General features: G+C 32.8%; 1 protein-coding gene across 2 annotated transcripts in view; it reads left to right on the top strand.

The window, feature by feature from the left end:
- Positions 1-19,538, top strand: part of LOC145267479 (phospholipase DDHD1-like) — a 117,300-nt gene that overhangs the window by 48,485 nt on the left and 49,277 nt on the right. For both annotated transcript variants that reach the window (XM_080123307.1, XM_080123306.1), the window contains exons 4-8: positions 2,115-2,253; positions 4,758-4,873; positions 9,117-9,223; positions 14,627-14,738; positions 17,324-17,400. In XM_080123307.1, coding sequence (XP_079979433.1) covers positions 2,115-2,253; positions 4,758-4,873; positions 9,117-9,223; positions 14,627-14,738; positions 17,324-17,400 — 551 coding nt within the window. The remainder of the gene's footprint in view (positions 1-2,114; positions 2,254-4,757; positions 4,874-9,116; positions 9,224-14,626; positions 14,739-17,323; positions 17,401-19,538) is intronic.

The raw sequence follows: 19,538 nt of genomic DNA, 5'->3' as shown, positions 1-19,538 counted from the left end.
TTGGAACTATTCTGTGAATGAATTTTATGGCCAGTAAAAAAAGTAATATGTTGAGATGGCTAGCTCTCTGGGGATTCAGAGTATACTGTAACCAGAAGACAAAACTGCATGAGCGATGTCAAATATACGGAAAAATGTAGAGAGGGACGGATTATGTTCACCTAGCTTAAAGCTCGCTACCATGTCAAAAAAAACAGGATAAACTTTTGTTTATTTGCAATTCAAAGCTTCTCTGACTGGATTTATACTGCTAATTTTTGCTTGAGACAACTATAGTTCATATTTGTGATTGGGTAATTTTCTTTGCTCTATAATAGAATTATTTATTTTGTCATTCCTTTTTGGATCATTTTTCTATTACATGAATGAATCTCCACTCAAGAATTTTATTTGCTTAATTTTTATTGAAATAAATAAAATCCCTGTTGGAGACGCCCCTCCATGGGATTAATGGACTAACTCATGACGTCACTTCCGGTAATGAGTATCGGTGCCGGCAGTCAGAGATTGGTACACAGATAAGCAGGTCATGTGCAAAAACGCCCAACAGTCAAGAAATGGTATTGCTCAACCCACCTTGCCTGTAATATATGTGAATACATGTTTGTTTCTAAGAGTCCCGTGTTCCTTTCGTTTTTATTACGGTTGAACACCATAACAACCCCCCCTAAGAAATAAGAACATGACATCATTCAAATCATGTGATACAATCTCTGCACATCATCTTTCTATTACATAGTCATACTAAAACGTTGTATGTTAAACCCAAACGGTTACATATTAAATGGTCATCAGCACCAATCCAGACTTGTCACATTGCTTTCTTTGAACGGGCACCCAGATTAACGTATATTACATTGCTTTGTTCTACGGAACCAGATTAAACGTAGCATATATTGGAGAATGATGTTTATATGACTGATGTATATATTTTACTATTTGGGCTTTTATATACGTATTTATGTTGTGTTGCATCATCATGTGTTTGAGGCCCTGTCGGTGGGGCATTAGAATACGCCGACTGCCCCCCTGCAGAGGGTAAAAGTCCCTCAATGGGGGTCCTGGATATGACCTTAAACTATATCCAGTGGTGAGGCGCCAGCTTGTGGGCTTTGGGGAGTGTGGAGCCACCCTTTAATTACCCTTGCTCCCAGGTCCACTCTGACCCGGAGTGGTAGTACCTGTTAGGGTCCCAACTATGGGTTAAATAGAAACCGATGTGAAAACAACAAATATATTCTATTAAAAACATTTTTCTTAAATCTTTGGATTCGGCATTAAATAACCCGAAAAGGGTTGATATGCCGTAAAACAAAAGCAACCAACCAAAAATCATGTGTTTGAGTGTGTGTACGTGTCACTAAATGTCTATTGTAGTGGTTCTTCACTTTCTGAACCATATGTTATGTCTTACAGTCTATTTACGGCCTGTGATCAATCTTATGCAGATGTGTGTGAACATACCTTTTCAACTGCGTCATTGGTCTTCTGTCTTTTGGTTCCCCTGAGAACGTCATCTGTTCTTGGATGGAAACTGAAACCTGTTGGACGAAGATATTTCAAACTCTAAGACGATGATTGATTTTATATAGTTTTTATTTCACTTCCCAGGTGTTGTTCGCAGAAGAAATGGAAAGTGAATATCTGCTTGTGGGTTTCTCTTAGTCTGTATTTTGAGACACGTCAGCTCCTTCCCTTGAGGGTGGAGGGTAGGGGAGAGACAACCATAAACCTGTCCACTCTGCTTGACGTCCGAATTTCAACTCCAACTCTATGTCTAGCTAACTAGAACACATGACAGACAGACACCTCAACTTCCGATCAGCTGTTCTAGAGCTTCTGGTGCAACTTGTCCAGTTTACAGTTTTTACATGTTTTGACAACTTTATCGAAACATAGTTCCATATCTCTTGTTTACTTCCAATTAGATAGATATACATAGATCAGTAGATATATAGATAGGTACACTGATAATTAGATAATTTACTTTTCTGCTCGCCAACTATATAACCTTGTTAACTGCGTATGGATAATGATATATCTAATCTGATCTGTGATATCATTCACCTGAAGTAGGTTGTCGTCTTATTTTCTTCTATATATGTCTTTTGCAGCTGGCACTAAACTGAGTCGTGGCTATTGTGATGAAGCGAAAATGGATGATAAACCACCGGACATTACACATTTGGTTTTTGTGGTTCACGGCATTGGTCAGAAAATGGATACGGGTAACATTATAAGACGTTCAAATGAGTAAGAATGGCTATTGCTTCTTTAGCTGTTGTTTTTATTGTAAATAATTTATCTTTGCAGCATTCTTTGCTTTTGTGTATTTGCCATTTAGGGTGTGACTTGAGAATTATTCGGGAAGGATGGTTAGACAATAGGTATCTGAATATTAAACACTTTCTTATCATCTGTCACACCTGAATACCAAATGTTCTTTTTTGTTTGTTTGTTTTTTTTTAAACTCTTAAATAATCTACATTTTAGATCAGGGGGTCCAAACTACAACTACAACTTGTGGGCCAGATCTGGCCCACCAAAGTCCTTAATCTGGCTTGTGGAGCTCTCATGGAAAACAAAAAATATTCAGAAAAAAAATTTTTTAAATGAAAATATGAAAATTGTATGGTGGTTTTTCTTTTTGTTCAGAAAATGATTAAAAGAATGAGGTTTTGGAGAACAAATTTCACTAAAAAGAAAAGCTAATAAGCTAAACCATATAAAACACGTTCAGTTCAATTTTTTTTTTGTTGGCCTGCATGGCTCTAAAAATCACCAACATCTTGTATTTTATAATATATTTTTGAAATCAACTTAAAAATAGTATTAATGTAGAAAATATTTAAAAAAATTAATTGTACATATTCAGAAATAATAAAAGAATGAATTTAAAGCCCATTTTGGGGTCTTGTCTGGTGACATTTTTAAGAGAATTTGATCTGTCTATTTCAACATGTATTTATATTCTGTGAGAGTCTATTATCATCATCATGAGTCACAGCTTTCGCTTGGTGACTTATTTTTCGCCATTCCTTCTGACCCAGGAAAAGTTAGTTGATAGATGATTAACTGTGGAGAGATGGCCAATCAAAAACATTTTCTTTCCACCTTCTCCTTGTCTTTTCTTTGCCTCTTTTGCCTTTCAATAAACCCTCAACGCATAACTTTGACAGACCAGTGGTTGATTGTTTGACATGGTCAAAAAGTTTCAGGGTTTTACTTTTGATTTTATCAAATAGAAGGGGTAGGGAAGTAGTTTGACGGAGGGTGAATATTTGTTGGTTTTTTTTTTTTTTTTCAATCAGACAATGTCCCGTAATGAAATGCATTACCTGATTTTGAAACACCTCAGTGTGATTGGCTAGTTGTTTCGTCCATGTGATACAATGAAGGCCATATAAAACTATGGGAGGATATAAATAAACTTTTACTTTAACAGTTTTCAGCAGCCTTTTTGATTTTAGGATGATGCTGTGTTTTTAGAAAGCCGCCCAACCCAGCCCGATTTTGTGTTTCAATGTTGTCTTGTGATCACTGGAGAAAGTTTATGCCCTAAATAAATGAACTGGGTGACGTGTTTGATGGGTTTACTGTGAATAGTCATGTTTAGGTTAAACTGTGATTTAGCTGTAGACGTACATTCTGTTTTCTCTAGGTTTATTTCTAATCCGATCTCCTTTGCATTCTTTGCTAATACATTGACAAAAACTTGAAGTTTATGTGTGAATTCATTAACAAGAACAATGTCATAAGCATAGGAGAGGTTGGGGAGGATTTGTCCACCTATAGAAAAACCGTTTTGGCAAGTCTCTTTTGTCTTAACAGGGCTCTACATTGCGAGTGAAACGGTCGGATTTGCAAGTGATTTTTCAAAGTGGTGACTAGAAATAATGAAACGCTTATCTTTTAGCGATTGCATTTCTTTCATTGACAAACTTCCAAAGCTCACTACTAAGTGAAAAATATCTTTTCAACTTTGTGAAAGCATACCTTCTTGCTTAATGCCTTTATTGATGCTTACAGAGTGGCTAAACACAAAGTCAGTTTTTATAAAAAGCCTGTTATCCGTCGTAAAGTGATTTTAGAAGATTAATGTAGTTTTTGTTGAAGTGGTTTTGTCTAATTTGATACAATTGAAAGCTTTTATAAAATCGATAAAAATGATCTATAATGGTTTATTAAACTCGATTGATTTTTCAACCAAGTGGCTAAGAGCAAAAGTCTGTTCAATTCTGTCCCTGCCAGGTTGATAGGCCACTTGGGAATTATATATACTAGTTAATATATACACCCAGGGGTCATAGTATATGATTACCTCACCTCCCCAAAAAAGGTGAAGGTAATGCTTGCAGGAACGATATCATAATGAATATTTACTTACCCACTACAGAAATGACTTCTGAAGAAAATCTGTCACATTTCAGATGATGTAGTTTAAATAATGACCTGGCTAGATATGGGTTTGTTTGGAAGTCAATTTCTAAAAGCTGCTTAGCACATACCAGCATGTACAATGCACACTTAATCAAATGTAATTATAAGGATGATAATTGGCAACCGTTTTTTTACATTATTGGAGAGCTCAATGCATTAATGGGGAGAAAATTTACTTAAAAACTCAAGAAAGAAATTTCAAATAGAAGTTTAGTTTAACTAGGAATCAAATTGAGATTATAAAATATGATTTCAATCACAAAACAAGTGGATTTAGTTGAAAATGTTTTGATTAGATTTTCTTTATTTCTTTGCAGATTACGTGATACAGTTGATCGTTTAAAAAATAAGTATTTTCCTAAACTCGATAATACAAACCAAAGAGTTGAATTCCTTCCAGTTGAATGGAGATCGAATCTTCAACTTGATGGTGGTGAGTTCTATTTTTTTTCTTTCTTTTCTATGAGTAAACTTAAGATGCATTCAAACTGAATCAGAACTTATTGGCAATAAAATGTGTAATGCTATATAAAAACAATAGTGACATAACTGTTATTGTTAAGATTGTCTGCTTTTTTGGACTTCCAGTTTCTGCTCCACAAACAGGATGACGCTGACACGCGTTTTCCCATTTTCATTAATGATTATCTTCCTCTCAGATAATATAAAACCTTCTCACCGCCCTCTTTTCTCCTGTTAAGAATAGCTTTTCCATGAATTACCATTCTCTTCATCTTAAGTATCCTTCTTTTTATTTCATATTTTGCGATGATTTTTAATGATATTTGTATTCATCTCTGAGTTGTATGATGGTATAAGGACTATATTTTCTATCATGACAACGAAGCATGTAAGAATAATCAAAAAAATATAGGCATTCACTTATATTATAAGTAAAATATAAAAAAATGAGAAAGAAAAAGTATGATTGTGGACTGAATATGTCCTTTGGTCATTGGAATGTAACTTAACAGTATGTGTGTGTGTATGTATATGTATGTATGTATGTATGTATATACATATGTATATATATGTGTGTATGTATATATATATATGTATGTATGTATGTATATATATATATTTGGGGTGGAGAGGGCTCCCGTAAACCGTGGTGAAGGCAACCTGTTTAGGAGAAGCAAATCTCTGATTTAAAAAACCATAAAGCGGTAGACCATTACCCACATTAAGCTGGTCTGCAGTTTAATTTGTTGCTGGCTATCTTGCTCTTGCTTGTTGCTGGATCTCAACATTTTGAACCGAGAGAGAGACTTAGCTGTCGTACAAAGCTAAGACTCTGTAACATCATATTTGTATAGATACTCCCTCAGGCATTTGGGCTCATGGATTTTAAATGTCTGAGGGAGTGGCACTCGTCTGACAAGACGTTGCAATCATCATATATATATATATATATATATATATACCAATCCTGCAATAAATAAGAAAAGTTTACTAGACAAAAGCAAATGTAAACTTCAATCTAACATAAATATTAATATTTATTTCTTATTAATCCCAACAAAATAAAAAGGTTCAATACGACGACAATAGTAAATAGAGCTTGACACAAGAAGCATAAATGAAAACTGTAAATTAAAATTTACATGTAAAATTTATTTTTTGACAGAATACCTCAAATAATGATACTTAATAAATCCTTATTCCACGGAGTTTCAAAGAATGCAGAATTTTTCTTTTCAGAGAAATATATTAGTATATTTATACATATAGCAAAGTTAAAAATTGGCTGGTTTTAGCATTGTTTTTTTTTTTTTTTACACGGTGGTCACCACTTATCAAGGCCCGGAAGCCACTCAGGGATAAGGGTTATTGCAAGAACAGTACGTTAGTGTGGAGATTTAATGAAGTGTTTACTTAATGGGGGGGGCGGTTCATTAGGAATTTGTTTACGTTGGACTTGAAGACATCCAGGTTGTAGTCAGGTGGGAAGCAGGCAGACGGAACAGAGTTCCACAGGCGTGCAGTTCTAAGAAAGAAGCTTTGTTCATGGAATCTACGTTTTGATTTAGGCACATAAAGAGTGGGGAATATTTTTGACAGTGGAGTCAGCTAGACGGGTGTTTTTTGTGAAAGATTGGCGAGGGGGGACCAGAGATTGGAGTTCAGACGAGCACCTTCCATGGAAATAACGATAAAACAAAAATAGGCTCGCAACGTCTCTTCTGTGGGAGAGAGGTTGCCGGGAAGAGAAAAGGGCATCCCCCACTAAGCCACAAAGTCTGTTTTGTATTCTGTCAAGGCAGGATAGGCTGTTTTTAGCAGCTCCTGCCCAGATATGGCAGCAGTATTCCATCCTTGGACGTACTTGGCTTTTATATAGATAGAGAATTGCATCAGTAGTGAGATATCTTCTGGAGCGGTAGAAGGATTCCACCATCTTTCCAGCGACCTTGGCAACAGACTTAATGTACATGTTCCATTTCAGATCAGGAGTAAAGGACAAACCCAGAAGCTTGTCAAAACACGGGGCTTCTCCTAGACGAGAGCCATCCATTTCAATTGATGCCAGATGGGGATCAGAGCGTTGATGATGTAGAGATAGGAGTTTGGTTTTAGATGCATGAAAGGTAACCAGCCACGTCTTCCCCCACTGAACCACGCGCTCGAGATCCGAGGAGAGAGAATCAGAGAGAACTTTGTCATTTACAGCCTTTGATGTGTTGCCGTAGATGGTTGTCATCAGCATAGATGTCAACGAATGATTTAAGTATGTGTTTAGGGAGATCAGTTATACTCTAAAGGTCAGAGGTGATCTAAAAGCAGAAGTCAATGAAACCACTTGACTCTTGTGAAATTTTTTTTTTTTTTTTTTTTTAAATAATTAACAAATTTCAAGATCATTGAAATGTATTCTGTGAAAGTGACTGTTTGATCAAAACCATCTAAAAATCTTAATAAACTAATCATAACGAATCAATTCTTTTGTTCATATTAGTCTAGTATACATCTTCAGCAATCAATTCAACAGTATCTTTGTTGCTGTCCAGCCGAGGTATGGTACTGTTCAGTCCTAGGAGATCCACCTTCCCAGACTCCACCTTCTTTCTGAGAAAGGGTTAGTTTAGTGCTGTCTGAGGCAACCTTACCCAGAAATGCTGATGGGGCTACTAAGGCAATTTTTGTAGGCCAGAGTATGCTGCCTTTTCAGAACCATGCCTGACCTTTGTTTAGCCACCTGCAAAGACTAAATATAAAAAAAAATAAAATAAAAAGTAAGAAATCTATTTCTAATGAATCAGTTATGGATAAGATGATAATGAATGCAGTATAATAATTTATTGATGTCATTTTCAAGTAAGGATGAAGATTGATAGATCACGAAGTACACAATGAATCCTTTTAGTTCATCCAGACATTTTTACATTTCTGGTGTCATGTCTACCTGACTTCTCACTTGTCGCACAACAGAGAGGCCAGCAACTGAGGGAGTGCAATCTGATCTCTCTGTTGATGGTGTCCAAGCGGGTTAGTTCTGGACCCTGCAAAACTTAGGCTGTTGGACTTAACAAAATCTTTTTGTTAACAGACTAATGTTTTTGACTTAAAAAAAGATAAACGTACAAGTCTGCTAATAAACATTTGCTTTTATTCACTTCAAACAAGATAAATTGCCACTGAGACATAAGACGCTGTAATTGTTGAAGGAAAAGAATTTTTTCTTTGTTATTTTTAGTATTGTATTTGTGTCTTAGTGCTTTTACTATTTGAAACAGAATCTCTAAAAATTAAGTTAATTACAGAAGATTGTAATGCAATGATTTTCAAAGTAATATTTTGTGCCAGTTGGAAAAAAAAAATGGAATTGATTTTCATGCTATAGATTTGATTCAAAATGTCTTTATGAAACAAGTTATTATCCATCCAGTCTCGAATGCTTAATCGCATTTGGTTAATAGTTTTAATTCTGAGTTGAATAAATTATTGTGCTATTCATATTATTTGAATTCTTCGGAATATTGTCCTCATCTTAATTTGCACAATGTTTCAGTCGATGTAACCTCCAACCATCTTCAGGTCTATCTTGTCAAATTTAGGAATTTATCTTTCGAATTCAGGAATCTTTCTGTTGAATTCGAGAATCTTTCTGTCAAATCCTCGAATCTGCATAAAATTTTGAAATGGAATCCTTTATTTATTCCTCCAGGGTAACATGCTTTCATTCCGTCAGCCATGACTGGGTAGAAGTCCTAAGTAATTCGCAATTGTATTTTTGGGTTTCCTGCACTGAGGATTGAACTTTCAATCTCCAGGAATGGCACAATGCATAGAGTATTTTGTAAAATTCAATCGTCAGTACGAGCAACCTAAAAATACAATTGCAAATTATTTATGACTTCTATCCAGTCATGGCTGACGGAACGAGAGCATGCTACCGCCATGAATTACATAAAGGGGTCCGTTCAAAATTCTATGCTGATTCACAAGTTTGACAAGATGCATCTGAAGAAGATTGAAGGTTATATCAACCGAAACATTGTGCAAATAACACTCAAGATGAGAACAGTAGTCTGAAGAATCCAAATAATATGAATAATCAATCCTCATCTCAAAAATTCAGAACTGAAATATTGTGTTAGTTTATTAATTTAATTGTTTACCTTATTGCATTTAAGTGTGATTCTAATCTAACTTGCTCTTTTCTTTTTCATTCTCAGATACTGTTGAACATATTACACCACAGAAAGTGAAAGGCCTTCGAACCATCTTAAATAGTAGTGCTATGGATATTTTATACTATACTAGTCCTCTTTATCGCTCAGAGGTAAGTTATCAAAATATACTAGCATGTTCCGAATATTTTAAGATGAGGATTGATAATTTCAGTTATTTGGGTTACAATTCTCATCTCCATGTTAGAACAATCAGGGAAGTTGGATGCAGGGAGAGACTTCCAAAGTCTAGCATTCCAAGAGAAGAAATTTTCAGAATAGAAGGCTTTCCAGCATCAAGGGGGCCCTATAGTGAAAGTGTGAGATTTTGCTGCTTGTTGCGTTAGTCAGGGAGGGATATTTACATCGAGGGGGCATCAGTGTGATGAGTTTATCTGACAACATTTTATATTATAAAACAAGTAAAAGGGTGCAACATTGGGGCGATGGGACAGGGGTTGGAACTTGGTTGACTGTGGGGTACCTGTTAGATTGGAGACTCTTTTTTGGGTTCTGTTTAATAGAGAGAGACTAGTGGTTGACGCATCAATGCAATATTTCATGCATGGGTGAATGGTGTCTTTATAGAGTTATAGGATCAGAGCTTTATGTTGCGAGTAGAACAGTCGCATTTGCGAGTGATTTTTCAAAGTGGTGACTAGAAATAATAAAGTGCTTATCTTTTTGCCGATTGTGTTTTTTCACTGACAATCTTCCAAAGCTTATAACTGAGAAAAAAATGTCTTTTCAACCTTTGCTTGTTTTATTAAAAACAAATTTTAAAAAATTATTCAAACAATAAAAAGTTTAATAGAACAATATACTTTTTTTATTTTTTTTTTATTTAACGAAGGTTGTTTAAAAAAACATCTAAAGAATGTTATTACTTTCAAGTCTTAACATAAAATGTTGTGCATATTTAGAATTACAGTTATTTAAAAAAAATAAACAGAAAAATCTTTATGATGTACATTCTTGTCATGGAACGAAAATGCCCTATTCCAAAAATCATGTGGGTTTAGCTAGTAAACAAAAATCGTTAGTTGCCAAAGGTTAACTAAAGATAAATTTGTACATAGAGCCCTGAGGATACTGTCAAGTGTTAGTATTTTTTTTTTCTTGTGCAGTAAAGGGGATCCCACATTCTTTGCAGCAGCCTTGGCCATGTCTTCTATGTATTTTTTCCAATTCATGTTAGCTGTGCATGTTAGATGGAGGATTTTGAATGATGAACTCTTAGTCTTTCAGGATATGATTAGGTGGATTTGTGGTGTGTGTTTTGAAAGTAGTTAATCCTGACTTGCTACTATTGAAGATGAAGGTGCCTGATATGAACATGGACAAAGCTCTGCTTAAAGAAATAGATGTATACACATTCCAGTTGAAGATAATTGAGGAAAAGGAAAGCAGGCAAAAAAAAAAAAAAAATCGACTTTTAGCAATGGTGCATCAAAACTGATGTAAATAATAGAATTTCTTTTTAAAAAACTCAGTTTGTACTGTCATGTCCAACTTAAAACCTATATCTAAATGTGGAAAAGAAAAAGGATTCAGTCTCATCCCCCTTCTCTCTTCAACAAAGAATACAAGCAGAATTGCCCATCTCAGGATGTGTTGATAATAATGAAATACCTTTGAACCATTAGTAAGTACAAATTATAGGTAAACACATTTTAAGTTGATTTTATGGGTCCTTTAATTAAAAAAAAAAAACGGTAAATATGTGTCAGACATGGCCTAAAAATAAAAATAATACTGATTTATTTCTCTTGTACCAAAGCAGGGAGAGTTATTTGCCTTTGTAGTAAAAAACAAAAACGTTGGTCATGACAGTTTGGGAGGTAAACGAAAGTGCCTTATCCATCACAGATTTTAATCATAATACATTCAGTGGCTCCTACATTACCATTTAATCTATAAGTTTTTTTTATTTATTTATTTTTTTTTTAATCTTTTAATGGTTCTACTTTGTCCTGTGATCATTTTTGTTTTTTTATTAAACCAACAACGACAGCTATTATCAGATGTAACAACATGTATTATGTTGGCTGTCTTAATAGCTAAATGTTTGCTTGTGGAGGGATGGGGGGGGGGGAATCAGCTCTCCCAAAAGGGGCATTCTGAATTAGAACAAAAAAATAAAAAATGAGTTCTCCTTCATTGACCGAGGACAAAGTTGAAGTGTAGTATCATCAGAACAGAAACTATGCCTTGCTCCGAGCCAACAAGGTCCTGGATATGACCTAAAACTATATCTGATAGTGAGGCCCCACCTTGCGGGCTTTGGGGAGTGTGGAGCCACCCTTTAATTACCATTGCTCCCAGGTCCACTCTGACCTGGAGTGGTAGTACCTGTTAGGGTCCCAACTATGGGTTAAATAGAATCTGACTTTAAAAAAAAATATACTCCATTAAAAATCGTTCCTCAAAATAACTAGATTCAGCATTAAATAAACTGAAAAAGGTTGATATGCCGTAAAACAAAGACCAACCAACCTAGCCAACAAGTTCATTGCTCCAGTTTGTGACGAACAATAATACATCTATCGTAGTGGAATGCAGATGTTATTTGCCATAAAAAATAAAATGACAGGAAACAAGATCCACATAGCTTTAGTATTATATAGATATAGATTTAAAATATTTTAACATGGCTGTCTTTTCAATCTGAAACTATCATGTTTTAAAATAATAATCTCTTATATTTAAAATCATTACATGCACAGGGACAGACATAAACCACAGTTTTAGTAGTATATTGATTAGCTATACTTACCATCTTTTGCCGGAAAGTTTTTTTTTTTTTTACTTAAATCTTTTATTTTAAACTATACTGGTGTTTTCATTAAATTATTACTTTTGATGATTGTGCATTATAATTTAATTTTAAAAAATTCATTTTAAGTAAAAATAAAAGCGGTTACATAATAACGCGTTATGTTGAAATTTGTAAAAGTTCCAAAAATTATGAAAAATGATAGAGTAGAAAAATAATTACAAAAAAAAAATTATTAAATAAAGCTGTTTTATTGGTTTCTCTTTTATTGTGGCCAATTGCTGTATGACAAACTGGCTTAAATCCCTGCTTTCAATCAGATGCTGCTATTTCAAATTAGAAAATGGCAAAGTAAGAATATATAAAAGCAACTTTTAGATTTTTTATGAATTTCGACGTAACATGTCAGTACGCAATAGTGTTTTTACATAAAATACATTTTTTTTATCCAATTATAATGCACAAGTATCTTATTTATTTTTTTAAAGTAAAATTCTGAAAGTTAATTTTTTTGGTTTTGTCATTAAATATTTAATTGAACTGAACTTAAACTTATAAATAATTTTAAGATCTTTTAACACAGTTTGCTGGAAACATTGTTTTGTGTAAATGAAGGAAAAATTATAAAAGGCAATACCATGCAGAAGTGTGACAGATATATACAAACTGAATCAAAGTAAAACATAAGAGCGGAATCAGCTTTTCTTAATACAATGTGTATAAATATTTTTGTTTTTATAATCTTGTTATATTTCCACTTGTGCCACTGTTGTTTGGTGGAAGTTCCATATAATATGACTTTTTGGGAACAATTATTGAGTTTGATGCGGTAATTAATTAAATAAATAATTTAAAAACAATTTTTAAAACCCAATAAACTTAGGCCAAAAATATCCACTCTATTAAAATAGTTAAAGTATACAGCAAACAAATATTTGTACAATAACTCGTACAGCAAAGTTGTCTCCCTTTCATCAATTGATTTAACTAGAATATAGGATTAATAAAATTTAAAATAAAAATCTCTACTTATATATAAACTAGCCTGGGTGCCCGGCATTGCCCAGGTGTACAGATGTGTGTGTTGAGCAAAAAAAAAAAAAAAAAACTTGTAGTAGGCAGGCAGGCTCGAACCCGTGCCACGAAGGCGGAAAAGAAAGTGAAAGAAAATCTGACGTCTTAGTTGATGTCTCTATGACGCGACCAGAAGTCAAAAGCATTGAAATTAACCAAAGTCAATTCAACGGTGATGATGACTTGCTAAAATGTCAGTGAAAAAAATCGACCCCTTCTTGTACAAAACGGCCGAGTTTAGAGTGAAGGAATTAATGTTTTTTGGCAAATTTTTCAATATTTATTGTCAGAGACATTGAGCTTCAAAATAATACCGATCTTTTCAGGATCCATCGCTTTGTAGAAAGTTTGTGCAAGACCTACATACATACATGCATGTAAGATTTAGATTATAGAAGGCACATTTGTGTGTGTGTGTGTGTGTGTGTGTGAGTAAGTTTGTTCCCTATGGAGTCCAAAATGTCTGGGCCAATTTTTTGGAAATTTCACACAAATATACTTGGAGGGTTCTTAGATAGGTTTTGCATCTAAATGCCTCCAATAAGTATTGAAAATCGATAATAAAAAAAAATCTAATTAAAGAAGAAACAATCCAATTTTAACCAAATTTAACACCTTTATACAGCCTAACATCCCAAGTATACTTGAGAAGTTTTATCCTCACATAAACAAGTGTCCGGTGTATAAAATCAACAGTAGGTTCTTTGATAAGATGGGGAGGTGTTTGAAATGAATGTTTCTGTTCAGAACACAATCGAACCATGATACTTCGCTTTTGTATTTTAAACTTTAATTCAAGCTATTATATATAAAAATAATTTTATAAAATTAACAGTATATTCTCTATAGTGCAATGTAGACTACAATGTATTGTGGACTAAGTTATGCTACTCCTCCCTTCCCCCTCGATGATAGGTCCCCAACTAGCGCAATCAATCAATTTCATTAACAAATAGGTAATTTCATTGATTTTGATGATAATAAAAGATCCTAATTCAATCCCGGGAAACGTTGGGTGTTCCTGCTATTAAAATTATAAATACACATAATAAAAAATTCAAAATATTAATACTAATTTTACATTGCTAAGCTTAAAAGAATAACCATGTGTTTGAAACAAAATTAAACAAAAGAAAATGTAGTTTCAATTTCTACTGCTGAATTGCTTTCATTTATAATGGCCTCTATATGCATGTTTGAATTAAAGTTGAACACACATCTGATGAAGGAAAATGTTCCCGAAATATATCAATACGCAATTTCCATCAGACCAAACTAGCGCAAGTGAGAATATAATATAAAGTAATAAGAGTGTAACAAAAATAAACATATACTTATTATACTTATCAAAAGGTTGCATCTGCATAATTTTGTTAAGCTAATATTGTTTTAATCTTCACTTTGTATGTAACAAGCTTCCAAAACTTTCAATTTGTTATATACGTGAGTGTTTTCTACGAATTTTCTAACCCAGCAAATAAATGAAATGCATAAGAATTATTGCAAAAATATTGCCGCGATTTAATAGAATCATGCAAAAAAACTTTAAAGTAATGAATCTAACATATGAATTTAACTATTTTTTTTTTTTTTTTTTTTTAATTTTTATCGCCTGATAATATTTTAAAATTGTTTTTTTTTTTGTGTGTGTCTGTTTTGTGTACAGATAACACATGGCCTGCAATCAGAATTGAACCGTATCTATTCCATGTTCTGTGTCCGCAATCCCTATTTTCATTCAAGCTCAGGTAAAGTCTCGATTGCTGCTCATTCATTGGGTAAGAACCATTTCTTTCCTTTTACTATTTCTTTTTAGTCAGTTAACACAGAAATTCTTTAAAAATGTTCACTAAATTTTAATGTTTTACAAATAGAAATTTAAAAATTAATTGAAGATGATAACCATCCTTGTTAAGTGTGAAGTTTAATTTAAAAATAATCAACACAAAAGAAGATAACTCTGTTGGATAACTATACATATATATATATATATATATATATATATATATATATATATATATCTATATATATCTCAGAATCCTGAGGTGAATAGGAACACAGATTAATTAATCATGAGGTATCGAGTCTTACAGAATATTTTTTTTTGTATAAGACAATCCAAGCAAAAAAAGAGAATAGCTCAATATACTTGATAGAGCAAGTGGAATTTATAGTTTCTTTGTTTAAATTTCATTCAGAAAAAAACATCAATTTTCCGCATAGAAATTTATTGTTTGAATAAAGAATACATTTCATATTTTTCATTTTTTATATTTATACTAGCGGGGGTACCGGGCGTTGCTCGGGTGTTTGGAGGTGTGTGTAGGGGGTGGGGGTTAAAGAACTTCTTAAAAAATCGGAAAAACACAAACAAAAAAAACAGCCGACGAACGTAAAACTTTTTTTTTTTTAAATCGGAAAAACAAACCCCCTTCCCCGAAGAAAAGGACGGCGTTACCCGGGTGTTTGGAGGTGTGTATGTAAGGAGGGGGAGGGGGGGGGCAAAGAATAAGCGAATTAATAACCCTGTTTAAACTTTTTTAAAAAATCAGAGAAAACAAAACAAATAAAATCGAGAAAAAAAAGTATAACTGATAACTGGGATTGAACCTGAAATTAACGTTTTTTTGGCCAATTCTTTGATATTTTTCGGGCGAAGGATGGGGCTTTTATATGAGACCAAATTTGTGAATTTTTGTTCTGTCTGTCGAAAGTTTTTAGGGGACACACAAACACACATACATACATACACACATTTTCGCTTTTATATATATAGATAAAATGTATTCTTTATTCAAACAATAAATTTCTACTCTGAAAATTGATGTTTTTTCTGAATGAAATTTAAACAAAGAAACTATATATACATATATATATATATATATATATATATATATATATATATATACACAAGTTTATATGTACATTATCAAACTCCCCACATTTTAACAGATGAGATTTCCCAACTGCCAGAGATGCAATGCAAAATAAAGTTATTTTCTAAATTTAATCTGAGGTTGTTGTTGAGCATCATTCATTAATTTCAAATGAATCAAATGATTTTTGTTGATATTTGTTTCTACGATATCGTTCGAGTTAGTACTCGGTGTCTTTCAACAAAGAATTCTATTAAGAGGCACCATAGGAAGGTTGCCAGCATCCATCAGCATGGCAGCAATATACAACAGATAAAGTATACATCTGTGGAATTTCCATGGGTCCCACTAATATACAAATCATTTTTGTCACCATCAAGTGGCACTGAAAGCAAGTAAGGTTTGTAATTTAAAAAAAAAATTCTGTACTATTTGGATTCTTCAAACTACTGGTCTAATCTTGAGTGCTATATCCACAACGTTTCGGCCGATGTAACCTCTGACCTTCTTCTGGTGTATCTTTTTGGACTCGAGAATATGCACGGAATTTTGAACGGAACCCTTTATAGCATGCTCTCGTTCTGTCGGCCATGGCCAGGTAGAAATCTTAAGCAATTCACAATTGTATTTTGAGTCTTGCTTAAACTGAGGATTGAACCTTTAACCTCCAGAAGAGTATCATTTATATATATGAATTTTACCTAGTACTTTATTCGTTATGCCAAAGGTCCTTGTGGACACATTTAACATTCAAATTCTTCAAGTTTGAGAAGACACCTGAAAAAGTCAGAGGTTACTTCAGTCAAAAGATTGTGATAATAATAACTTAGATGAGAACAGTAGTCTAAATAATCTAAATAATATTCATTATCAATCCTCATCTAAAAACTTCAGAAACATAATAATAATAATATTAATAATAATAGTAGTAGTAATAATAATAATAATAATAATAATAAAAGATAATAATAAAAAAATAATAATAATAAAAAATAATAATAATAATAATTAAAAAAAATAATAATGATAATAAAAATAATAATAATAAAAATAATAATAATAATAATAATAATAAAAAATAATAATAATAAAAAATAATGATAATTTTTAAAAAAATAATAATGATAATAAAAAATAATAATAATAAAAATAATAATAGTAAAAATAAAAATAATAATAATAATAATAAAAAATAATAATAATAATAAAAAATAATAATAATAAAAAATAATAAAAATAATAACAATAATAATAAAGAATAATAACAATAATAATAATAATAACGACAATAATAATATTAATAATAATAACAATAAAAATAATAATAACAATAATAATAATAAAAAAAAAAAGGAAAAGAGAAAAACTTATTTCACTTTTGTATTTGTCTTGCTTTCAATCCCATATAGTCCCGTTTATTTTAAATACATTTGATCTCTTTTTATAAATTATTTATATGAATAAGTTTGTTTTTTGTTTTTGTCCAGGTGCTGTGATTACATATGACATCATCATTAGTTGGAACCCCATCAAGCTTTATGACCAATTTGTGGCTTCTCTCATTGTAAGTGATACATAGATATTTTGGCCAATAACAAAATCTAAATTACATATATTTTATGGTAATAATTGCTCCAGACAATGTCTGAAGCCACTTTATGTAAGAAAATAACAAGAATAAAAAATGATTATCACAAAGAAAAGAGATGATTATTGGCCTTGTTTTTTTTTTTTTTTTTTTTTTCAAGCCGAGGCTATAGATAAGAAGGAAAACGGTCAACAAGAAGAGAATGCCTCCTATAAGTATATAAGTATTGAAAATCGATAATCGAAAAAAATCTAATTAAAGAAGAAACAGTCCAATTTTGTCCAAATTTAACACCTTTATGCAGCCACAAGTCTAGTTTTTTGAAAAATATTACTGGAATAGCAATTTGTGTTACAAAGAGTTTACAGAACAGCAACTTGATAGACACCACTCGATCAACGAGTCAAATGAGCTAAAATAAAGGAAGCAGGGAATAGATGAGATAATTCTGAAGAACACATAGCGTAATAGTATTCATAGGAAAGACTGAGACTAGCAACATCACATTTGCAAAGAAAAAAGTTGCAGAGAAAAAAGAAAGGGTAGAGCCAATCAAATTACGCATACGTTTCTTCACCTTATTCAGAACCCTCAAATAAGACAAAGATTCACCAACTCCAACTCGACAACGGTACTTTATACATGGTCTGATAGATTTGTAATAATAGATTAGATTTGAATTATCTCTACACCAGACTTCTATCATCTCTATCACAATAAATCAAATCAAATTTATTGACAAAAAATAGCAAATTGCAACAAGCCATATAAAATATCAGAAGATGTGATTATCTATATACTGCCTGGATGTTTTGTCAAAATGACTTGAATCCTGGATATGATATTGTTGTTATTACTGGTAAGCTGTTTCAAGAAACAGAAACACAGAGAATGGTGTCTTTCTCCGAATGAAATGAAAGCACCTGTGATATGTGGCCTGGGTTTGTAAACGGAATTAAAAATTATTCTTTTTTTAATTGTTTATAATGTTTTTTTTTTAATTTCAGAATTGTGGGTAATATACACTGAGTTTCAAAATAGGTGTCCAGGTAGCATATAGGATCAAATAAAGTAATGTAGTGACCATTAGCACTTAGAATATTATGATGCTTCTTACATATAGTCTGCAGATTTTTTTTTTTTTAAGAAATTTGAAAAAGAAAAAAAATCATACACATGCATACTTGAAATATTTTCTAGTGTTTTTTTTTTTTATTATTATTCAAGATGGAAACCAATATTTGATTACATGTACTTCCTCTTGATTTATATCTGAACAGTTTTTGCACACTTTGCAAAAAGAACAGATCCTCTAAATTGATCTTAACACAACCTTTTTCCTTGTGTACAGAGATATAATGCATTAATTTTTTTTTTTTTTTTTGTCAATGCCTTATTGTTAATCTTGGTTGATTTGTATAGGGTGATCCCTCTCCCAAAATGATATCTATGGAATTGTTAATAGAATTTATAATCTTTTCTACAATCTGAGCATATTGGCAAGATCAAAGTGTAGTATCTGTTCTGGCAGATGCTGCACTTAAGATAATTTGTACCAGTCAATGGAGGGGAAACCCTCTATACTGGGACAATTATTATTTTTGGTAACCAGAGTGACCCCTTTTAGGGGAGCTGGTTTTTACCTCACATTAAAAACGGCCTTGTGCCTAATTTGCTCAGTGGGGGAGCAAATAAATACCATCTGTTCCGGCAGATGCTGCACTTAAGATGATTTGTACCAGTCAATGGAGGGGAAACCCTCTATACTGGGACAATTATTATTTTTGGTAACCAGAGTGACCCTTTTAGGGGAGCTGGTTTTTACCTCACATTAAAAACGGCCTTGTGCCTAATTTGCTCAGTGGGGGAGCAAATAAACACCATCTGTTCCGGCAGATACTGCAAGCTATGACTAGCTATGACTAGCAAAGACCAGATGTGGGGGCAACCCCACATGCCTGACCTTTAACCAGCTCCCATTTCCCACCTCTCGGGAACTGGTCCCCTTTTTCCCTTCCCCCTCCCTAACTCCTCACATTAAAAATTGGCCTTGTGCCTAATTTGCTCGGTGGGGGAGCAAATAAATACCATCTGTTCCGGCAGATGTTGCACTT

This window comes from Euprymna scolopes, chromosome 4 (assembly GCF_053919585.1).
Source record: "Euprymna scolopes isolate OS-2025 chromosome 4, ASM5391958v1, whole genome shotgun sequence".
Classification (NCBI taxonomy): domain Eukaryota; kingdom Metazoa; phylum Mollusca; class Cephalopoda; order Sepiida; family Sepiolidae; genus Euprymna; species Euprymna scolopes.
Note: the sequence above shows the minus strand (reverse complement) of the source record. Positions and strands in the feature narration are given on the sequence as shown.